The sequence below is a fragment of the Vidua chalybeata genome, chromosome 5 (assembly GCF_026979565.1).
Source record: "Vidua chalybeata isolate OUT-0048 chromosome 5, bVidCha1 merged haplotype, whole genome shotgun sequence".
Lineage (NCBI taxonomy): Eukaryota > Metazoa > Chordata > Aves > Passeriformes > Viduidae > Vidua > Vidua chalybeata.
In genome coordinates, this window is record NC_071534.1 from 71,891,664 (window position 1) to 71,914,640 (window position 22,977).

At 61.9% G+C, this 22,977-nt stretch overlaps 1 protein-coding gene across 3 annotated transcripts in view; it reads left to right on the top strand.

Annotated features, from left to right (window-relative positions):
• Window positions 1-360: 360 nt before the first annotated feature.
• SBF1 (SET binding factor 1) overlaps window positions 361-22,977 on the top strand; it is a 65,012-nt gene continuing 42,395 nt past the window's right edge. For all 3 annotated transcript variants that reach the window (XM_053942188.1, XM_053942189.1, XM_053942190.1), the window contains exon 1: window positions 361-488. In XM_053942188.1, coding sequence (XP_053798163.1) covers window positions 434-488 — 55 coding nt within the window. In that variant the 5' untranslated portion in view covers window positions 361-433. The remainder of the gene's footprint in view (window positions 489-22,977) is intronic.

Genomic DNA, 22,977 nt, shown 5'->3' on the forward strand with positions numbered 1-22,977 from the left:
TCCCCGCACCCCCCGGGTGTCCCCGCGTCCCCCGGGTGTCCCCGCACCCCCCGGGTGTCCCCGTGTCCCCCGGGTGTCCCCGCACCCCCCGGGTGTCCCCGTGTCCCCCCCCCCCCACTCCCGGACCCTCCGTCCCCGCCCCCCCATCACGGGGAAGCCCGGCCCCGCCCCCCCCGCGCTCGACCCCGCCCCCTCCGCAACCTGGCCCCGCCCTTCCCGCCGCGGCCAATGGGAGGCGCGGCCCCGCCCGCCCGCAGCCAATGGGAGGCGCGGCCCCGCCCCCCGCGGCGCCCGGCGCTGGCGCAGGCGCGGTGCGCGCGGGGCCAAGATGGCGGCGGCGGCGGGCGGTGGGCGCGGGCGGGCGGCGGCGCCCTGAGGAGCCGAGCGCGGCCTCGCGGGGCTCCCGGGGCCGGCCCGGGCCGCCCCCGCCGCCATGGCCCGCCTGGCAGACTACTTCGTGCTCGTGGGATACGACCCCGGCAAGCGCGGTGAGCGGCGGAGGGACGCGGGGGGGGGGGCCGGGCCCGCGCGGGGCCGCCCTGGCCGGGGGTGCGGGGCCGGGACTGTGGGGTGGGCGCGGGGCCGGGAGTGCGGGGCGGCGGGTACGGCGTGGTCCTGGACCAGGGACGAGGCTGAGGGGCCGTCCCGGGCGTGCGGGGTGAGCCCGGGCCGGTGCCGCGGGGCCGTGGCCGGTGCCGCGGGGCCGTGGCCGGTGCCGGGCCGGGCAGCACCGGGCAGTTCTCAGCCCGCCGTGAAGCCCCTTGTGAGCAGCCCCCGGGCAGCTCCCGGCAGCCGGAGCCGCCCCTGCGCGGCTCGGCGCCTTCACGGTTTGGGTGTTTTCGGTGTGTCCCCCTCCCCTGCCGTGCGCGGGCTGTCACCGCTCCGGAAACATCGGCTGGGCTTGGGGGGGCACTGCTGTCCTCCGGCCACGGCCCCAGGCCCGCTCCCCCTGCGCGCCCGCAGCTCCCGGCGTGGGACACGCTGCTCCCAGTCCTGCTTCCAGTGCGCGCCCCCCGGCCCTGGACGGGGGGCTGTGGCCCCAGCCCCGTTCCCCGGGCACCCGCAGCCCCCTGAGGCGGGCCCCCGTGCCCTCCCTGCTCCCTCACACGCTGCTGACCCCGGATCCCTCAGACGCCTCGCTCCTGTGTCCTCTCCCGCATCCCTGCTCGCCGTCAGGTGATGCTGTTGGTTGTTTTGGTCGGGGCGTGTTCCGAGTTTGGGATTGAAGGTCTCTTCCCCTCGCGTTTCCTCCTGCTCCCTGCCCCCAGAGCTGCTGGGGAAAACGAGCTTTGGCAGCGTCGCGGAGGAGGCGAAGTGCCCTAAAATCAGGAAATCGGGGCTTTGCTGCAGAGCCCCCCCTGAGCGTCTCTTCCCACCTGGCACATCCCCAGGCTGCCACGGAGCTTGTTCCAGGCCTGTGCTGCAGCTGGGGAAGGGGATTGCTGGTTTTGCTGTGGCTTTGGTCATCAGGGGATGCTGGTGGATCCCAGCCTGGAGCAGCCTGGAGGAGGGCAGGAGGAGCGAGCCGTGTGTCGGGAGTGCCGGAGAGCAGAGCTGCGGATCAGAGTTTGGTGTTTCCCGAGGGGTTTCTGCTCACGTGGTGTTGGTTTGGTGGTTTATTGTTGTTGTTATTGCTGCTGCTGCAAGCATGTTCCCCCCGTGTCCCCTTGTCCTGGGGCACTGGGATGGGCAGGAGCTGCTGTCCCACAGCTCACACCGTGCTGGGGTGGGAGATGCAGGGGGGATTCCAGGATTCCGTCTGGGAGCAGCTTCCACGTCCTCTCAGGAGCCGTGCTGGGGGGCTGTACCCCCTTTGTCCTGCCTCCAGGTGCTTCCTCCTGCATCTTCTTCCTCCTCTCCTCCCTGAGGATGCTGCAGCTGGGACCTGTGCCTTCAGACTGGTGCTGTGAGCTGGTTGGTGATGGGTGGGGATCAGGGACCCGGCGTTCCTTGGGCCTGGTGCTCCTTGCTGGCACTCCCAGAGCCTGACTTTCCGAGGGAACGGAAACATCCCACGTCTGTCTGGGGTGGGATTTGCCTTGGGGAGAGAGGGGTGATGCTGTGAGGTGACATGGTTGGCTGTATTGGGACGGCCAAAAGGAAGAACAGATTTAGGTGGGATCTTGGGAATTAGGAATTCCTGGCTGGGCTGGAACTGCCAGAGCAGCTGGGGCTGGCCCTGGATCCCTGGCAGTGCCCAGGGCCAGGCTGGGCACTGGGGCTGGAGCAGCCTGGGACAGTGGGAGGTGTCCCTGCCATGGCAGGGGTGGATCAGGATCAACCTTCTGGTCCCTTCCCACCCAAATCACGCCTTGATTCTGTGCCACTGGGAAGGGAAGAGCTCACATTTAACAGATTATGTTCCTCTGGTGTAAATATTCACTTTATTTTGAGTTTAACTCATCTCTGCAGGGAGGGGATGGCTCCAGGATATTGTGGGGGGATGGATCCAGGATGCCCTGGGAAGGGACAGGTCCCGGACACCAGCCCGACCCTCCTGGCTGCTGGGATGGCCGAGTGAGAAGTGACCTGTCCAGGATGAGGCACCCAGGAGTTGTGGCCTGTCTGTGACAGCCCGAGCAAACCCCTTCCCGTGCTGCTCTGGAGGTGTGCGAGCGCTGTCCCGCGCCGTGTCCCCAGGGATGTGCCGGCCTGTCCCCAGGGATGGACCGACACCGGTTCTGTGGTTTTTGGGATCAGTCTGGCAGCGTTCCCGGCTCCCAGCTCTGCTTTCCCAGCCCCCTCCCTGCTTAGATAATGCTGGAGGAAGGGCAGCGGCGCTCATCTGCCGGTGACTAATTGCTGTACAGGTTGGGTTGCTCTGGCAGAGCCGTGGGCTGTGCCAGGCTGGGCTGTGCCAGGCTGGCACTGTCCCTGTAAGCCTCACCTGTAAACAAAGCTGGGCTGAGCTGCACCAGGGCTGGATGAGCCCCTGGGCACTGCCGGGGCCCCGGCACGTTCCCGGCCGGTGCTGAGTCCCGGGAGTTCCGTGCCTGTGGGGTTTGGGGTTGGGCAGGGATGGGTTTGCAGTTGGGGATGTGAAAGGGAAAGGTCTGGTGGGGTGGCGGGAGCTGAGGTGGCTCTGCAGCATCTCCAGAGTGACAATGCCAGGCTGAGCTGGGTGGGAAGGGACCCCAGAGCCCCTCCAGTGCTACCCCTGCCATGGCAGGGACACCTCCCACTGTCCCAGGCTGCTCCAGCCCCAGTGCTCAGCCTGGCCTTGGGCACTGCCAGGGATCCAGGGGGCAGCCCCAGCTGCTCTGGCAATTCCAGCCCAGCCAGGAATTCCCAATTCCCAAGATCCCATCCATCGCTGCCCTCTGGCAGTGGGAGCCATTCCCTGTGTCCTGTCCCTGCAGGCCTTGTCCTCAGTCCCTCTCTCCTGGAGCCCCTTCAGGCCCTGCCAGGGGCTCTGAGCTCTCCCTGGAGCCCTCCCCTTCCCTCCCAGCCTGGCTCCACGAGATGTTGCCGTGCCTGCTGCAGTTTGTGGGAACAAAACCGAAAGCAGATCCGTGCTGGAGCGGGGCCGTGCCGGGTTCCCTGGGGTCACTGGGTGCTGCTGGAGCTGCCTGTCCCTGGGGTTTCCTGGAACAGCCTCGTGCCCCTGACCTGGGGCTGTGCTGTGGGATCACGTCCTGCCCCTCGGGCAGGGGCAGAAAAGGGCTCTGAACTTTCTCAAGGGCTGTGGCTGTGGGCCTTGAGCTGCTCTGGCTGCACGGTGTGTCCAGGACCCAGGCAGGCATCCAGATGTTTTTCCTGGTTTGTGGAGCCACGGGGGATGTGTCCAGGAATGCAGAGCATGGACTTGCCACCTGCCTGGCACCGTGTCCCCCTGTCCCTCCGCTGTGCCAGGCACCCAGCCCACTCCATGGGGCTGTGTGGGAGAGGGGCTCCAGGGAAAAGTGTGGACTGAATGCTCCTGGCAGTGGGGATCAGCTCCTTCCATGCCAGGGTCTCTTTTATTGTGGGCTGACTGCTCACATTATTCCCTGTAAATGGACAGGGTTTATTCTCCTGGCTCTTCCTTCAGCTTCCGAGAGCCGGGATTGTGTCTGGTTTTACCTGGGAATGAGAACTTCCCAGAGCCAGGATTGTGCTGGGTTTTACCTGGGAATAACAGCTTCCCAGAGCTGGGATTGTGTCTGGTTTTACCTGGGAATAACAACTTCCCAGAGCTGGGATTGTGCCTGGTTTTACCTGGGAATGAGAATTTCCCGGAGCTGAGATTGTGCCTGGTTTTACCTGGGAATGAGAACTTCCCAGAGCTGGGATTGTGCTGGGTTTTACCTGGGAATAACAGCTTCCCAGAGCTGGGATTGTGTCTGGTTTTACCTGGGAATAACAGCTTCCCAGAGCTGGGATTGTGTCTGGTTTTACCTGGGAATGAGAATTTCCCGGAGCTGAGATTGTGCCTGGTTTTACCTGGGAATGAGAATTTCCCGGAGCTGAGATTGTGCCTGGTTTTACCTGGGAATGACAGCTTCCCAGAGCTGGGATTGTGTCTGGTTTTACCTGGGAATGAGAATTTCCTGGAGCTGAGATTGTGCCTGGTTTTACCTGGGAATGACAGCTTCCCAGAGCTGGGATTGTGCTGGGTTTTACTGGGATCAGAGGGGTTTTCTCTGTGCATCCCCCATTCCCTGAGAGTCCAGGACAGCTCAATTCCAAACCCTGTGGCTGAAGGAGTCTGGAAGTTTTGGATAGGGACCACTGGATGGGCATGGCCTGGATGATGGGAGCCAAGACCCAGCTTGGGATTGATTTGGGATTTCCCAGGGGGTTTAAGCTGCCAGAGGGCAGGGATGGATGGGATCTTGGGAATTGGGAATTCCTGGCTGGGCTGGAATTGCCAGAGCAGCTGGGGCTGCCCCTGGATCCCTGGCAGTGCCCAAGGCCAGGCTGGACACTGGGGCTGGAGCAGCCTGGGACAGTGGGAGGTGTCCCTGCCATGGCAGGGGTGGCACTGCAGGGGCTCTGGGGTCCCTTCCCACCGTGCCCACTCCGTGACTGATCCGTGCTGCAGTCGGGAGCGCCGGGAGGTGCCGGTGTCCCGTGGGTGTCGGGCTGGCTGCGGAGGATGCCGAGGCTGCTCGGGAAGTCACGGTGGTTTCTCTTGTTTCCGTGCTCATGGAGCAGCATCACCCCACGCTCGTGCCCTCCTCAGACACCCGGCCTGGGGCTCGGCGGCTCCGTGGGCGGTCGGGGATGGCAGGAGGAAGCTGCTCCGTGCTCAGAGCTGCCTCTTTCCATGAGGTGCTTGGGGCAGGTTTTGGGGTGTTCTGTGTGAGCAGTGAGGCACAGACAGGACACATCCCGCCCTTCCCGAGGTGCTCCTGGAGCTGGTTCCTGGTGGGAGAAGCTGAAGTGGATCTGCAGGCCGGGGCAGGGCTCTCAGGGCTCATCCTGCTGCTGTCCCAGCTGTGTTTTTCGTTGGGTTCCAGCTCTCCTGGTGGCACCTATCCATGTCACTCTGTCGTGTGTGGCCGTGGCCCGGTGACTCAGGGTCTGAATCAGCCGGGTTCTGGGAGCATCCGGCAAAACCCCGGCCGTGGAAAAGCCCCCGGGGCTGGCAGCAGTGGTGGAGCTGTTTGCTGGGTCAATATTTGCACACAGAAAGAGAGGCTGGGAAGGGCCCTGCCACGTGCAGAGCTGCTCCCAGCCACGTGCCCGGCGGTGGGAAAGGTGGGGATGGGAGAGGGGGCAAATCCAGGGCAGCCCCGGAGCTGCTCCAGGGCTGGAGCCCCTCTGCTCTGGAGCCAGGCTGGGAGAGCTGGGGGTGCTGCTCTGGAGAAGGGAAGGATCCAGGGAGAGCTTCCAGCACATTCCAGGGCCCAAAGGGGCTCCAGGAGAGCTGCAGAGGGACTGGGGACAAGGCCTGCAGGGACAGGACACAGGGAATGGCTCCCACTGCCAGAGGGCAGGGATGGATGGGATCTTGGGAATTGGGAATTCCTGGCTGGGCTGGAATTGCCAGAGCAGCTGGGGCTGCCCCTAGATCCCTGGCAGTGCCCAAGGCCAGGCTGGGCACTGGGGCTGGAGCAGCCTGGGACAGTGGGAGGTGTCCCTGCCATGGCAGGGGTGGCACTGCAGGGGCTCTGGGCTCCCTTCCCACCCAGACCAGTCTGGGATTCCCTGATTCCGTGTGCAGCCACTGGCTGCCTCTGGAAGGGGTCACCCCTCCCGCCAGCCCCCACAGCTTCCAGCTGCATCCAGGCCTGGGAACTGCGGCTCTTCTGATCCCAGCTGCTCCATGAATCCTCCTCTCCTTCCCTTTGAACTCCTGCCCGGGAGGAGCAGCTCTGTGGGCTGCAGGTCCCACCCGGGAGTCAGAGGCCAAGCAGTGACAGTGACAGGGCAGTGACAGGGCCAGAGCTGTCCCCGGGCAGTGCCTGAGCTGGGCCTGAGCTCCTCCAGCTCCACCGAGTTGTGTTTGTGGATGGGGAGAGATTCATCTTGGAATCATGGAATTGTTTAGGTTGGAAAACTCCTCAGAGCCCATCCAGTCCAACCATGCCCAGCACTGACAAGGCCACCACTGACCTGTCCCCAAGTGCCACATGCACATGGATTTTAAATTCTGACAGGGATGGGGGCTCCAAACCCCCCTGGGCAGCCCCTGCCAAGGCCTGACCCCCTTTCCATGGGGAAATTCCCGCTGATGTCCCCCATGAGCCTGCCCTGGCCCAGCCTGAGGCCGCTCCCTCTCCTCCTGTCCCTGTTCCCTGGAGCACAGCCCGACCCCCCCGGCTGTCCCCTCCTTTTCCATGTTGTTATCAGTGGTGTGGGATGGGTCAGAGTGGACCTGGAGCAGCCCCTGAGCAGGGAAATCAGAGCTGCAGCTCTGAACTGGTAATGTCTCCCCCTTTGGACACATTTGTGTGTCCAGCTGGGTTTCCTTGCCAGAATTCCCTGCTGCTGTGACCAGGGATGGTGTCTGGTATTCCTTGGAGTGTGACAGTCCGTGTTTTGGGAAGGTGGCTGAAGGTGAGGTGGGCACAGAGCCCTAACCCAGGTGCTGTACTGAGATCCTTGCCCCATTTCTTGGTGACATTTTGTTTGCTGCCAGTGCGGATTTAGCACTTTTCCCTCTGGTCTCTCTCACCGCAGCTCGTGTTTTCCCCGAATCTGAAGCCTTTCCTTGCAGCCAGTTCCCTTTTCCCGTTCCCGGCGCTGGGCTGGAGCAGCAGCTGCGGTTTTATGGGTGCTAAAACACAAACAAACCCCACTTGGAACGTGCCCTGGAGCTCCCCGGGCTGCAGGAGGAGGAGTCAGCCCCCAAAACCCCTTTGGCCTGGTTCCCTGCCACACCTGGGGGAGCAGGGCCGGTCCTGTGGGGCTGGCTGGGATCTGCAGGAGCTTTTCTGCCCCCTCTCTCCGGGATGGCGGCGGTGACGCCTCCAGGGCCGCTCTGTTCCTGCTGTGGCTCCAGAGCTCCTGACCACTAAATGCTGCTCGTGTGGCAGAGGCGAGCTGGAGAGCCTGCCGGCCTCGGGGCAGGGAATTCCTGCTCCTGGGAATGAGCCTTCCCCTACCCGGAGCGTGTTTGTCCCTCCCGGGGTGGCAGCTGCTGCCAGGGCAGCCTGGAGGGTTTGGGGGCTGCTGCGACCCTCTGAGAGGGTCCTTGGTGACTGGTGGGACCCTGTGGGGTGATCTGGGGACTGCTGGGACCCTCTGGGAGAGCTTAGTGACTGGTGGGACCCTCTTGGGTGATTTAAGGACTGCTGGGACCCTCTTGGAGGGTTTGGGGACCGTTGGGACCCTCTTGGAGGGTTTGGGGATCGATGGGACCCTCTTGGAGGGTTTGGGAGCTGTTGGGACCCTCTTGGAAGGTTTGGGAGCTGTTGGGACCCTCTTGGAAGGTTTGGGAGCTGTTGGGACCCTCTTGGAAGGTTTGGGGGCTGTTGGGACCCTCTTGGAAGGTTTGGGGACCAATGGGACCCTCTTGGAAGGTTTGGGGACCGATGGGACCCTCTTGGAGGGTTTGGGGACCGATGGGACCCTCTTGGAGGGTTTGGGGACCGTTGGGACCCTCTTGGAGGGTTTGGGGACTGTTGGGACCCTCTTGGAGGGTTTGGGGACCATTGGGACCCTCTTGGAGGGTTTGGGGACCGTTGGGACCCTCTTGGAGGGTTTGGGGGCCGTTGGGACCCTCTTGGAGGGTTTGGGGGCCGTTGGGACCCTCTTGGAGGGTTTGGGGGCTGGTGGGATCCTGAGAAGGGATTTGGTGACTGGTGGGAGCCTGTGGAAGGATTTGGTGACTGGTGGGAGCCTCTGGAAGGGGCTGGGGACTGGTTTAGGGGTCGGGGCACGTGGAGAGCAGCAGTGAGGGCCCTGCCTCTCCCTTCCTCCCGCACCAGTTCCAGAGGTTTGTGTGTATGGAGTGGCTCCAGTGCCACGTGTCCCCTGGCAGGGAGCAGCCGCACGTCGCGGCCTCCTCGCCGGGATCTGCAGAGTCTCACACGTTATTTTTGTGCGTCTGAGCTGTTCGGTCGAGATGTGGCAGCACGAGGGGGATTTCTGGGGAGGAAGAGCCGCCCGTGGTGTGTGTGCGGCTGAGGTGTCTCTGTGGGCAGCTGCAGGAAGTGCAGCAAAGCAGCTCCTCCGTGAGCTCTGCAGCACCTTCCTGCCCAGCCGGGCCCTGCTGATGGCCCAGATAAGGCCCCTTGTGTCTTGTCACTGCCACTGTCGCTGTCACACCCTCCCCAGGCCAGCAGAGCAGGGTTGGGGCCGTGCTGGTCTGATCAGATTCTGATCCCAGCCAGGATGCTCCGAGGGGCTTGGCCCTGCATCCACGGGAACAGTGACAGTGGCCTCCTGCACATTGTCCTTCCCAAGCCTCCTGTCCAGGGCAGGGAACGGAGCTGGGAAGGGGCTGGAGCCCCAGGAGAGGCCGAGGGAGCTGGGAAGGGGCTGAGCCTGGAGCAAAGGAGGCTCAGGGGGGACTTTGTGGCTCTGCACAAGTCCCTGGCAGGAGGGGACAGCCGGGGGGGTCGGGCTGTGCTCCAGGGAACAGGGACAGGAGGAGAGGGAATGGCCTCAGGCTGGGCCAGGGGAGGTCAGGGTGGATTTTGGGGAAATTCCTTCTGGAAAGGGCTGTCCAGCCCTGTGCCAGTCACCTGGGGACGTGGTCAGTGGTGGCCTTGGCAGTGCTGGGGAACGGTCTCACCCGATGCTGCTCCAACCCAAACATTTCCCTGATTCCGAGTCAGCTCTGCTCCAAAGCTGCCATATTGTTGCTGTTTTATGTGGGAAAAGCCTCTGCCCTGGTTTTAGGACCTTGCCCTGGTATTTGGTGTTTTTGAGCTACCCGCAGTCACAGCCCTGCAGCAAATTCCCGTCAGGAAGCCCAGCCAGGCGTCGGGAGGTGCCAGCTGGGTGTTCACCTGCCCCTTCACCTGCCAGCTTCTGTATCCCTCAGCGGAGAAAGCTGGGGAGGAGCTGAACCGAGGGCAGGTAACGCTGCTCCGGCCTCGCTGTCCCTCTGCGGGGCTCTGGGGACACAGGGCTGGGCCGCAGCTGTGGGGACACGGCCCCGCTGTCCCTGGGACACAGCGGCTCTGTCGGGCCCGGCCGAGGACAATGGCTGGCTTCAGCCTCGCCCTCTCCGTGCAGTGCCGCGGGCTGCCCTTAGGGATGAGCAGAACTGTGGCTCTGGTGGCTTCAGGGGATGAGCGCAGGCAGCGGCAGCTGGGCTCCTCTGCACTGGCAGGTGATTGGAAAGGACAGGGATAAGCTCCTGGGTGGGATCGAGGTGAGCTCAGCAGGAAGGAGGTCAGACAGTGCCGGTTCCTCCCGGGAGCAGGGAGAGCTGATTGCTGCAGGAGCGGGCTCTCAGCTCAGCCTGGGGATGTGTCAGGTGTTCCCAGGGCTGGGAATTCCTGCAGAGATGTGTGGAAAGCCCAGGAAGGTGGTTTCCTACGGCTCCCTGACAGGAGGGCGGGTCCAGGTGGGGCCCGCTCTGCTCCGGGGAACAGGGACAGGAAGAAGGGGAATGGCCTCAGGCTGGGCCAGGGGAGGGCACAGGGTGGACATCAGGAGGGATTTCCCCACGGAAAGGGTGGCCCAGCCCTGGCACAGGGTGGCAGTGCCTCAGCACCCTCACAGCCAAGAATTTCTTGCCAATATCCCATCTAATTCCATCTGGCAGTGGAGGCCGTTCCCCCTTGTCCCAAGTCCCTCTCCCGGTGACCACAGCGCTGTCCTGGTGACGTGCCAGCAGGGCAGGGGGGACAGTGGCACTGCAGCCTGGGTGTCCCAGAGCCATTCCCTGCCTCTCCTGACCTGGCTTCTCCCAGCAGAGTGGGGCTCTCCTGGGGGATTTCTCCGTCCATTTAACTTCTCCTTCCTCCCTCTCCGAGTTCCTCTCGGCTCTCCTGGCTCAGGTCTGTGTTTTCACTTCACGTTTTCTTTCCCTGCTGTTTGGATGGGTTTGGGCCATGTTTGGAGGCGGCTTTGCTCCTGTCACACACAATCTGCATCCACATTCTTCTCACTCTCCCTGGCATCCCTGTTTTCTGTTTTTCCTCCCAAGTCCTGGCAGTGCAGTCACCTCACTATCATTAACACAGAGGGAGGAATGTTGATTTTCTTCTGGATTCTCCCTCTGACCCGAGGTTTTCTTGGCAACTCTGGTTTTATATGAGGACCTTTCACAAGTGTTGGATCTCTTGGGAATTCCATCGAGGATTTTGTACTTCTGTTTAACGCTGGTGCAGAACTCGAGGTTTGCTGTGTTTGGGATCCAGGTCTGGTTTCAGGGAGCAGCTCCAAGAGCTGCTGGAGCTCCTTCCTTCATCCCCATCCCTTTGAGTGCCCCAGGCCAGACTGGACACTGGGGCTGGAGCAGCCTGGAACAGTGGGAGGTGTCCCTGCCATGGAGGGGTGGCACTGGAGGGGCTCTGAGCTCCCTTCCCACCCGACCCATCCCAGGATCCCCTGATTGCAATCTTGGCCTTTTCAGGGAAGTTTTTTTTCCCCGAGAAAAAGCGGTTCCTTTTTCCCAAAGGCCCTTCTGAGCATCCATGGGCGTGTGCCAGCCGTTCCTCCTGGCCGTGAGGGATGCAGGTGGCAGCGGGCCAGGCAGGAGGAATGTGATCCGTCATCCCAGCCGGGCGGCACGTGGGGATGAATCGGCAGCCCCAGAAATCCAGCACTCCAGCCTGGAGCCTGCCGGGGTGAAGTCATGAGACAGGCACAGGGCTGGGATCCTCTGAGTCATCCTGGGAGAAATCTGTTCCCGGCTCCAGAGCCCGTAGGAAGCGCGGGGGGAAGCGGAGGGAGCAGCTGGGAGCTGTGGAGCCCATCCCGGGGACGGTGGTGGGGTGTGGGGGGAGGAGCAGGGCTGGGGGCAGCTCCCCCAGCTGGGATTTGCTGCCTTTCACCATAAAAGGGGAAATTCTCCTTCACACCTCGTGCAGAGCGTGTGTGAGCCTGCAGGGAGTGGGAGAAGGGAACGTCCGAGGAGGGGAAGGCTGGAGAGGGTGTGGAGGTGAGGGAAAGGAGGTGGGGATCTCGTCTCTGTGGAGAGATGGGATGGGGCTGCAGGGATGTGGGGCCAGAGATGGGATGGGAGATGGGATGGGGCTGCAGGGATGTGGGGCCAGAGATGGGATGGGGCTGCAGGGATGTGGGGCTGGAGATGGGATGGGAGATGGGATGGGGCTGCAGGGATATGGGGCTGGAGATGGGATGGGGCTGGAGATGGGATGTGAGGCTGGAGATGGGATGGGAGATGGGATGGGGCTGCAGGGATGTGGGGCTGGAGATGGGATGGGAGATGGGATGGGGCTGCAGGGATGTGAGGCCGGGGATGGGATGGGAGATGGGATGGGGCTGCAGGGATGTGGGGCCAGAGATGGGATGGGAGATGGGCTGCAGGGATGTGGGGCTGGAGATGGGATGGGGCTGCAGGGATGTGGGGCCAGAGATGGGATAGGGATGTGGGGCTGATGTCCTGACCAAGGAGGCAGTTCCACTTTGAGAGGTGAAATTCCAGTCTGTGCCCCAGTGGGAGCACTGGATGAAGCTCCAGGAGGATCCATATCCTTGTGGAGTTATGAAAACAAACAAAAAACCCCAAAACCAAAGAGCCCCCCCTGCCCCAAACCAGTCCCAGTTTCCCCTGGTGCTGTCAGCCCATGGAATTGGACACATCCCTGTTAAGGATTTGACCCCAAGCTCCTGGGGTTCCTGGGAATGCTGCAGGGCTGAGCAGTTGGCAGCACACCTGGCACAGTGGGGAACCCCAAATGGGTGGGGAAGGATGGATGGGGCACAGGACAGAATTCCCAGTGGGAAGGGAGGGAAGGGACCGTGTCCTGCCCCAGAGCCGGGGGGAGAGGAGGGACTCTGTGGCTCCCCGAGGCAGCACCTGGGGACTTGCTGAGATGTCCTGGGAGCAGTGCCAGCCTGGGGGACCTGTCCCATCCTGGGCAAGGCTGCTGTGGGATTTGCAGCTCTTGGTCCAGATGGAGACTGCCAGGCTCCAAGCAAATCCCGGGATTTACCGGGGTTTCCTGGCTCAGACGGGGCGGGAGTGCTGCTGGGATGGGAACAGGGGGGAGGGAGCGTGGATGGGGTCAGCCCCGGCCAGGGACCCCCAGGAGGGGACAGGACCCTGCTGTGCTCACAGAACAGTGACATGGATTCATGGAATGGGTTTGGGTGGGAAGGGACCCCAGAGCCCCTGCAGTGCCACCCCTGCCATGGCAGGGACACCTCCCACTGTCCCAGGCTGCTCCAGCCCCAGTGTCCAGCCTGGCCTTGGACATTCCAGGGATCCAGGGGCAGCCCCAGCTGCTCTGGGCACCTGTGCCAGGGCCTGCCCACCTTCCAGGATGCTGGAGCTCCAAAAAAAGGGGGAAGGGGGCCTCAGGGTGTGCTGAGGGCTGGGTGACATTGTTCAGACATGGGGGGAGGTCACCTGGGGGTGTTTGTCCCTGTGAGGAGCTCACCTGGCTGCAGCTGCTCCACCTGCCCCCCACGTGCAGCTCTTGTGCTTCTCTCTTCTGTTGGGTGTTTTTAATTGAATCATGGAATTATTTTGGGTGGAAAATCCCTCAGGGCTCATCCAGTCCAACCGTTCTCCAGCACTGCCAAGGCCACCACTGACCTGTCCCCAAGTCCCACATCCACATGGCTTTGAAATCCCAACAGGGATGGGGGCTCCAAACCCCCCTGGGCAGCCCCTGCCAAGGCCTGAGCCCCTTTCCATGGGGAAATTCCTGCTGCTGCCCACCCTGAGCCTCCCCTGGCCCAGCCTGAGGCCGTTCCCTCTCCTCCTGTCCCTGTTCCCTGGAGCACAGCCTGACCCCCCCGGCTGTCCCCTCCTGCCAGGGACTTGTGCAGAGCCACAAGGTCCCCCCTGAGCCTCCTTTGCTCCAGGCTCAGCCCCTTCCCAGCTCCCTTGGCCTCTCCTGGGGCTCCAGCCCCTTCCCAGCTCTCCCTGGCAGTGTCCAGGGGGTTCTGCTGCCTCTCTGTTGCCTCAGGCTCAGGAAGGACCCCGGCCCTTGAAGGTGCCAAATTCCTCTTAGGGAATATTCCTGCAGCACCGGGTGCCAGTGCTGGGAGCAGAGCAGAGGCTCTGGCACACAGGAATTCCTGGGATAACCCGGGATAAGTCCTCCTGAGCCAGTCCAAGCTTGTCTGAGGGACAGTGCCAGTGTCACCAGCCTGGCTGGGAGAGCTGGGGGTGCCCACCTGGACAAGAGAAGGCTCCAGGGAGGGCTCAGAGCCCCTGCCAAGGCCTAAAGGGGCTCCAGGAGAGCTGCAGAGGGACTGGGGACAAGGCCTGCAGGGACAGGACACAGGGAATGGCTTCCCTCTTGCAGCCATCCCATTCTCTGTCCCTGAAATAATTTCAGTGGGATTATTGCACATTATTTTCCTTGGCTCTGCTGCCTCATCCCAGCCCAGGAGGGCTTTGGGGTTCATGGAATTTTCCAAGCACTGGGGTGGCTGGAAGGGAGTGGCAGAAAAAGGGGGACAAGGTGGGAATGTCACTGTGCACCACCCCAAAAACAAAATCCCATCTCCTGGCCCTGGTTTTGGGCAAAAGGAGGATGAGGAGGGAAGGGGCTCTGGAGGAGCAGGGAGAGTCGGGAGCTGCTCACAGCTCTTGGATCTTTTCCCAGAAATGTTTGATGGAAAATGTGGACTCTTCTCCCCGGGTCTGGAGCGAGGGAATGGGAACGTGCTGGGCTCATCCCAGCTCCTGCTCCAGTCTGGGATGGGTGGGAAGGTGCTGGGCTCATCCCAGCTCCTGCTCCAGTCTGGGATGGGTGGGAAGGTGCTGGGCTCATCCCAGCTCCTGCTCCAGTCTGGGATGGGTGGGAAGGTGCTGGGCTCATCCCAGCTCCTGCTCCAGTCTGGGATGGGTGGGAAGGTGCTGGGCTCATCCCAGCTCCTGCTCCAGTCTGGGATGGGTGGGAAGGTGCTGGGCTCATCCCAGCTCCTGCTCCAGTCTGGGATGGGTGGGAAGGTGCTGGGCTCATCCCAGCTCCTGCTCCAGTCTGGGATGGGTGGGAAGGTGCTGGGCTCATCCCAGCTCCTGCTCCAGTCTGGGATGGGTGGGAAGGAGGGAATGGGGAGGTGGTGGGCTCATCCAGTGCAGTTCCAGTGCTCCTTGTCTCATCCTGGATAGGTTTGGGGCATTTTTCCCACTTTGCAGTCCATGCAGTTATTCCTGTCAGGAGCCTCCATGTGCTCCCTCCCCCTTGTGTCCACCCAGGACCCCTGGACACGGGGCTGTGCCTCTGTCCCCAGCCACATCACCCCACAATCCTCTCGGCACCGCTGTTTTCCCGGAGCCTTTTGGGGTCACTGCTGGGTTCCCATTCCCGGGATGGGAATGGGATCCCCACCGGGATCACTCCGTGTTTCCAGCGGTCCCGGGCAGGCCTGGGATGTGTCTGTGGGATTTATCCCAGCCCTGGATTTATCCCAGCCCCGTGTGCCCACGCAGGGATTATCCCCAGGGCTCTGGGATAGTTCCTGCCTCTGGGAATGTCGCTTCTGCTCTGGGATGGGGCTTGGGGGGGGTCCCTCCCATCCTTCCTCCCCCGAGCTCTGTGCATCCAAACCAACCTTAATCCTTAATCCATGTCCAAGTTTGGAATGCTTGCGGCGTGTTTGCCCGATTTTCTGGCCGTTAGCCAGTGGTTTTGGGGGTTTTAGGTGTTTTTTTTGCTGGGACTGGTGTGTCTGGAACCAGCTGTGCTGCTGAAATCCCCGGGGGGACGGGGTCAGCACGGACATCACTCAATATTCCTGAAAATCCAAGCGGGACAGGAAACTGACTCTGGAGAAAATGTTTGAATTTTCGGTGTTCCTGTTGAATTTATCGTTCATTTCCATTTTTTGGTGTTTTTCAGTAGTTTGTTGCTCATTTTCCCCTGACCTTTGCCCCATGCCTGACTTGGTTTTACCCCTCGTGTGTCATCTCGGTGGTTTGGGGTTGTTTATTTTATTGTTGAACTCTTTAATGGTTGTTTTTTTTTTTTTTTGTCCAGCTTGGTAAATCCCAAGATGTTTTGGCCGAACGGGGGGTCAGTCACTTGCTGAGGGTTTGGAAAAACCTCTACGCCAGAGATGGGATTTATTTGGGTCAAATTCCAAGTGCTTTTTTCTTTTCTGGGAAATCAGGGTTTTACCGTGGGGGAAGTGGAGCAGTTTGGGGCAGAGGGGCGGCCGTGGCCGAGCACCTGGGACAGTGGGAGGTGTCCCTGCCATGGCAGGGGTGGCACTGGAGGGGCTCTGAGGTCCTTTCCCACCCAGCCCATCCCAGGATTCCACGATTCTCAGTTTTCCTGGCAGAGCAGCAGCACAGATGAATGTTTGCTCTCTCGGGTCTGAGCTGTCATTCCAAGGTTGGAAGCTCCATGTGTGGAATGTGCCAGGCACATCCGTGAGGAGCATTCCTGCTCCAGCTGGATTCTCCTCTGCTCCACAGGACAAGGAATTCATCTTCCTTACTCCAGCGAGGCTTTCCTGTCTTCCTCAAAGTCAAAGTGATCCAAGGATTTCAGCTGAGTTGTTTTGGGAAATGGGGGATTTTAGGCTGGTGGAGATGGAGGAGCTCCTCAAGTCTCATGGAACCCCTTCCAACCTTGTCCTCTGCTCCCCAGGATCCCCTCCAGGGCGGCTCCCAGGTGTGTGAGGGCCCAGCCCCTGCCTGGTTCTGTTGCTTTGGGTGGAGGAGCAGAGCTGTGTTTCCTTCTGGGAAGGATCCCATGGGGCTGGGATTCCCTGCCCTTCCCATCAAACAGAGCCTCTGCCCCTGCCTGAGGCATGGGTGTGCCTCAGGGTCATGGAATCCTGGAATGGGTTTGGGTGGGAAGGGACCCCAGAGCCCCTGCAGTGCCACCCCTGCCATGGCAGGGACACCTCCCACTGTCCCAGGTGCTCCAGCCCCAGTGCCCAGCCTGGCCTTGGGCACTGCCAGGGATCCAGGGGCAGCCCCAGCTGCTCTGGCAATTCCAGCCCAGCCAGGAATTCCTAATTCCCAAGATCCATCCCTGCCCTCTGGCAGTGGGAGCCATTCCCTGTGTCCTGTCCCTCCAGGATTGTCCCCAGTCCCTCTGCACTTGACAAACTGCATTCTCCAGGAACGTCCACTGAAATGGGGAATTTCGAGTCACGTTTTGTATTGATTTCTTCCCAATATCCCATCCACATCTCCCCTCTTCAGCTCAAACCCCTGGGATAAGCTGGGAAGGGCCCCACGTCCTGCTGATCTCCAGGAGCCGGGGTTGGGCTGGGAGCAGCTCCAGGGACAAGTCTGAATCCTGGAACATCCTCAGCTGGGAGGGCCCCACAGGAATCACGGATCCAGCTCCTGGCCCTGCACAGACACCCCAACAATCCCAGCCTGGGCATCCTGGGAGGGGAGCTCCAGCAGCCTCAGGGCTGTGCCCATTCCCCAGGGAGCCTGGCAGTGCCCAGCACCCACTGGGGAAGAACCACTCGGCTCTGTGACCTTGGGACTCATCCCAGCCTGTCCCAGCGTTCCCAGATAATCCCTGTGGGGGGATGAGGTGGGTTTGGGGGAGCTGGGTGTTGGTGGGGTCCATTGGGAGCAGGAGTTGCTGGGAATGTGCTAATGCCAGGAATCCCTGGCTGGGCTCGGAGCTGGCAGCACTCCCTGGTGCTTCCATTCCCGTCTCCCTGCTCATTCCCAAGGATCAGAGGTGAGGAGCTGCTCCAGGTCACTGGGGCAGGACTGGGACCACGGCTGGACCCTCTGGGGTGGTGTGCCATGGGGTTTGGGGGGAGCAGGGACTGGCATTGCCGAGCCTGGGCAGAGCAGGGCTCCTCTCCAGGCTGTGGGGTCAGGCTGAGGGGCAGCTCCAGGCGCTGGGGCTGCTGCTGCTCCACGGGAGCTGTACCTGCTTCAGAAAATTCCCTGGTTCTCTGGGAGATGCCGATGAGGAAGCTGAGGGCTCCAGGGCAGGGTCGTTTCCCCATCCCGGAGCAGTCTGTGGTCAGTGGGGTTTCAGTTCCCCTTGGATTCAGCCTCTTCCTCCTCGTGCACCCTGCGCTGTTCCCGCTGCCCCAGGAGAGGCAGATCCCTGGGGAGGGCCCTCCCTGATGGAGGGGATTCCCTTCTGCAGCACAGATCCCGTGAGGAGTGGTGAGGGAGCTGGGAAGGGGCTGGAGCCCCAGGAGAGGCTGAGGGAGCTGGGAAGGGGCTGAGCCTGGAGCAAAGGAGGCTCAGGGGGGACCTTGTGGCTCTGCACAAGTCCCTGGCAGGAGGGGACAGCCGGGGGGGTCGGGCTGTGCTCCAGGGAACAGGGACAGGAGGAGAGGGAACGGCCTCAGGCTGGGCCAGGGGAGGTCAGGGTGGATTTTGGGGAAATTCCTCCTGGAAAGGCTGTGCAGCACTGGCCCAGGGGTGAAATCCTCATCCTTGGAGGGATTTCAGAGCTGTGTGGATGTGGCACTTGGGGACAGGTCAGTGTGTTCTCGGGGAATTCTCAAAGTTCCCACATTGGTGGGACGTTTCCTCCCACGTCTGTTCTGGTGGCTCCGGCACTGCCGAGCCCAGCTGAGCCCCTGTGGAAGCTGACCCCATTCCCACTTCTCCATTCCTACCCGGTGGTTCCTGTTACTGTCCCTCCCTGCAGAGCTCCCCCCTGGATGTGCCACGCTCCGGCCCCGCAGTCGCCGCCTGTGTGGGACACAGGGAACAAAAGCTCCTTCTGCCCTCGTGGGAGATGTTGATGCTGGCAGAGGCTGGGTGGAAATGATCCCTGCAGGGTCAAGACAAACTGAGGCAGGGCTTGGAGCATTCCCTGTGCCCTGGCAGGACAGAGCAGGGAGGGACTTGGGCACCCACGTGTGATCCGTGAGGACCGGCCCTGGCTGGGATTTGGGTTTGGGGTTTCCCTCTGTCCTTGGCTGCTCTGCAGGGAATTGCCCGGCACAGATGGGAGCGGGGCTGGCACTGAGGCCTTTTGTCCTGGAGCTTGGAGCTGCTCTGTGCCTGTGGCTGGATCCTGTCCCACTCTCCCTCTGTGTCCCTTTGCCAGTTGAGAACAGCTCTGCTCTGGAGCCAGGCTGGGAGAGCTGGGGGTGTTCACCTGGAGAGGGGAAGGACCCAGGGAGAGCTCAGAGCCCCTGGCAGGGCCTGAAGGGGCTCCAGGAGAGCTCCTGGGACAGTGGAAAGTGTCCCTGCCCATGGTGGCACTGGAGGGGCTCTGAGGTCCCTTCCACCCAAACCATTTCGTAAATCCCACATATTTTTCCCACAGGGCAGGAGGGGCCATGGGAGCAGCCAGGGCTGTTTTTAGGCCGTGGGTAAATGTTGGCAGCCCCATAATTACCACCCGGGGTGCCACTGGAGCTGGGAATGGCTCCCCCGGGAAGCAGCTGGAATTTGGCATTAGGTAAAAATAGCAGAGGTTCCTCCCCAAAACACTTTTAGCAGCTCTGGCCACGGGACCATGGCCGGACACCGGCGCTCCCGATGGACACCGGGATCCTCCTCCCGGGGGGCTGAGCCACAGCACCCACCCGGCTCCAGGAATGCAGTCAGGGAATCCTGGAATGGTTTGGGTGGGAAGGGACCCCAGAGCCCCTCCAGTGCCACCCCTGCCATGGCAGGGACACCTCCCACTGTCCCCATGTCCAGCCTGGCCTTGGACATTCCAGGGATGCAGGGGCAGCCCCAGCTGCTCTGGCAATTCCAGCCCAGCCAGGAATTCCCAATTCCCAATCTCCCATCCATTGCTGCCCTCTGGCAGTGGGAGCCATTCCCTGTGTCCTGTCCCTGCAGGCCTTGTCCCCAGTCCCTCTGCAGCTCTCCTGGAACCCTCCTGGACCCTCTCCCCCCAGCCAGGTGTCACTGTCACCTGGCTGCTCTTGTAGAACCCCAGAGGATATGAGGTCCAAAGGGACCTTCAGAGGTCACCTGGGATCCCTTAAAGCAGCTCCTGGGCCCTCCCAGCTTCCCATTTTCCTGGAGGGCTCCTCCAAAGGGACCTCTGGCTCCTGCCCCGTGTGGGTGGTGGTCTGAGGGGTTGTGGGGCCGTGTCCCCCAGGGATTTATGGAAACACTTCCTGCTGCAGCCGTGGCTCGGGGTGAGCAGTGGCAGCTGCAGGCCGTGTCCGTGTCCCGCTGCCAGGAACGCTGGGGGCCGGCAGCGCTTTCCTGCGCCGAGCTCTCGGAAGCAGGCGGGGTTTTTAAAATTTAATTACTTCCTCTTCTGCCTTAATGTTTCCAAAGATAAACACAGCTCTCCCTTGGAACGGGGTTGGGGAACAGCCGGGCTCTACCCGGGCTGTGCCGAGCCCGCTCCCAGCCCCAGCTTTGGGTGGAGGAGGTGGGGATCTGCCAGGATCTGACCTCCCAGGACAACAGTGATTCCATGCTGGGCTGCTCCCTCTTCACCGACCACTCCTGGATCCTGGGATCTTCCCCGGCCCCCTGGGCACGTGCTGAGTGCCATCCCAAAAGTGCTGGGTGTGGGCAGGATCCAAGTGGATCTTCCTGCAGGATCTGGGAGAGCGGAGAACCCCACATCCCACAGGCTCCTGGGATTTTCCAGCCGCACTCTTGGCCAAGGATTTGCCAGCGTTCCGGATCCCTGGGAGTCTGTGCCCCCAGGTCCTGGCAGGGCACCTGGCACTGCCCCCGGGCTGCGTGCAGAGAGAGATGGCTCTCCACAACATTTCTCCTGAATTTGAGGGGGATTTGGGAGAAGCTGAGAGCAATTAGGAAGAGGTTTGAGGAATAATGACATCCCGGGGCAGGACTGGTGTGAGCCAGGGTGGGGGGATCAGCGCTGGCCCCTGCTTCACCTGCCTCATTTCAGCTTTCTACAAACACCCTCACCCAGAGCCTGCCAAAGCCATTGCTCCCTGAATTCCACAGGGAATGAGAGCCGTGCTCCATGGAGGTGCCGTGCTGGGAGTGTCCCCAGGTCCAGCACTGCCTGCTGCTGCTCCGGGATGTTGTAACTGGGAGTGAGTGACCCCAGGCTGGAGGGGTTTGCCTCCCGTGGGAAGCCTTCCGTGGCTGGATGGAGTTTTTCCAGCCTGGAGTTGCATGCAGACAGTTTGCTTCCTCACCCAGCTCTGTGTCTCAGGCTGTGGGTGATCCTTATCTTCCCTGGGTGATCCTTATCTTCCCTGGGTGATCCTTATCTTCCCTATGTCCAGCAGGTCAAGCACATCCTCAGACATCACTGCATTGACCTTTAAACAGGGAATGAGGCCCTTATTCCTAAGTTTTTCCCTTTTTTTAGCTGCACTCAGGACAGGAATTGCTGTTCTGGGTGTGACTTCGTGGAGACTTTTGCCCTAAATCCCCTCCAAATCCCTTTGGCTGAGCCAGAGGTGTCCCTGTCACCCTGCTCCTGCAGGGTTCCTGCTGTCTGGGAAGGGCTTTGTCCTTCCCCAGCTCCTTGTCCTGTGGAATTGCACTAAAACATGGAGAGAACCACGAGTGGGAAATTATTCCTTGGGATTTTGCATGTCCCGTTCTAGGGGGCACAGCGGCCATGCCACAGGGGCGATGTGGCCTTGGGGACAGCTGGAGGGGACACTGGGGGTCCGGTAAGTGCCACTTCAGGAAGAATTTCTCCATGGAAAGGGTTGTCCAGCACTGGAACAGGGATTCCATTGCCCAGGGAGGTTTGGAGTCCCCATCCCTGGAGGTGTCCAAGGAATTCCTGGAGGTGGCACGCAGGGCTCTGGGCTGGGGACAAGGTGGGCGCTGGGCACAGCTTGGACTCGGTGATCCCAGAGGGCTTTTCCAGCCTCAGGGATCCTGGGATTGGCACAGGGAGCTGCCAGCACCTGCCGTTGGTGCTGGTGGGGACAGGGCTGTCCCATCCCATGCTGGTGGCCAGGGGTGGGACAGGGAGCGTGTGCTCGCCCTGGGCCGGGTGGGCTTTCCTGGCGGTGGCCGGAGCAGCGGGGCCGCCCCCGGCCCCACAAACGGCCCCTTTGTTCCCTCCATAGAAAGGCCATTCTCCGTGCCCCCGGCGGGGACACGTCACAGCAACAGAGGCTCCTTTGTCCCCGCAGCAGACACTCGGGTGTTGTTCTGGGTGGGCTTGGGGGCGGGGGGCTGCAGGGCCGGGATGGGATGGGATGGCTCATCCCTGTCTGTGCCTTATTCCTGATCTTTGGGAGGGAGGGAGGAGCTGATGGCCAGGGCTGGAATATCCCAGCTCCCCACTCAGGTGATGATTCCTGCTGAACAGAGAGATGAAGGATGGGCTGGTTGTCCTCAGGTTGGTGTGACACATCAGAGAATCATGGAATGGTTGGGTGGGAAGGGACATCAAACCCCACCCCTGCCATGGCAGGGACACCTCCCAGTGTCCCAGAGTGCCCAGTGCCACTAAAGGGGCTCCAAGAGAGCTGCAGAGGGACTGGGGACAATCCTGCAGGGACAGGACACAGGGAATGGCTCCCACTGCCAGAGGGCAGGGATGGATGGGATCTTGGGAATTAGGAATTCCTGGCTGGGCTGGAATTGCCAGAGCAGCTGGGGCTGCCCCTGGATCCCTGGCAGTGCCCCAGGCCAGGCTGGGCAGTGGGGCTGGAGCAGCCTGGGACAGTGGGAGGTGTCCCTGCCATGGCAGGGGTGGCACTGCAGGGGCTTTGGGGTCCCTTCCCACCCAACCCATTCCAGGATTGTGGTGGAGATGTGGGAAAGGGGCTGCAGCTCCTGGACATGACTGGAGGGATGACAGGAGGTGGTCACAGGGGTTTGGGGACGGGATGGGATGTCACCATCCCAGGCCATCAGCCCCTGGTGTGACACACAGCCTGTGGCTGTGTGGGAGCTCCCTGGCAGCTGCAGGCTCCAGCCGTGTTCCCGCAGGCTTTTCCTGCCTCCGGAGCTTCCTGCCCGGTGCCGGTGCCATGCAGGGCAGGTGCTGCAGCCTGGACTGGCCCGGGCCCAGCTCTGGGTGCTGTGCTGCTCCCAGATCCTGGGGAATTGCAGGCGGAGCTGCCGGAGCCCCAATGCCAGGCTTTGATCCCGCCGTGGCCCCGCTGGTTTGTGCCAGCAGCTGGTGGTGGCAGGTTGGGTCCTTGGGCCCCGGTTCTGGCCCACCTGGGCTGGCAGCCCCTGCTGGTGACAAATCCCAGTGGCTCCATCGGCGTGGGAATGTCCTGCCCAGGGCTTCCCTGGGGACAGGGCTGTTTTCTTCTGGCACCGTGGATTCACTGAGTCAGGTTGGAAAAGCCCTCCCAGACCATTGAATCCAACCGTTCCCAGCCCTGCCAAGGCCACTGCTGACCTGTCCCCAGATGCCACATCCACACAGCTTTGAAATCCCTCCAGGGATGGGGACTCCAGCCCTGTGCCAGTGCTGGACAGCCCTTTCCAGGAGGAATTTCCCCAAAATCCACCCTGAGCCACCCCTGGCCCAGCCTGAGGCCGTTCCCTCTCCTCCTGTCCCTGTTCCCTGGAGCACAGCCTGAGCCCCCCGGCTGCCCCCTCCTGGCAGGGACTTGTGCAGA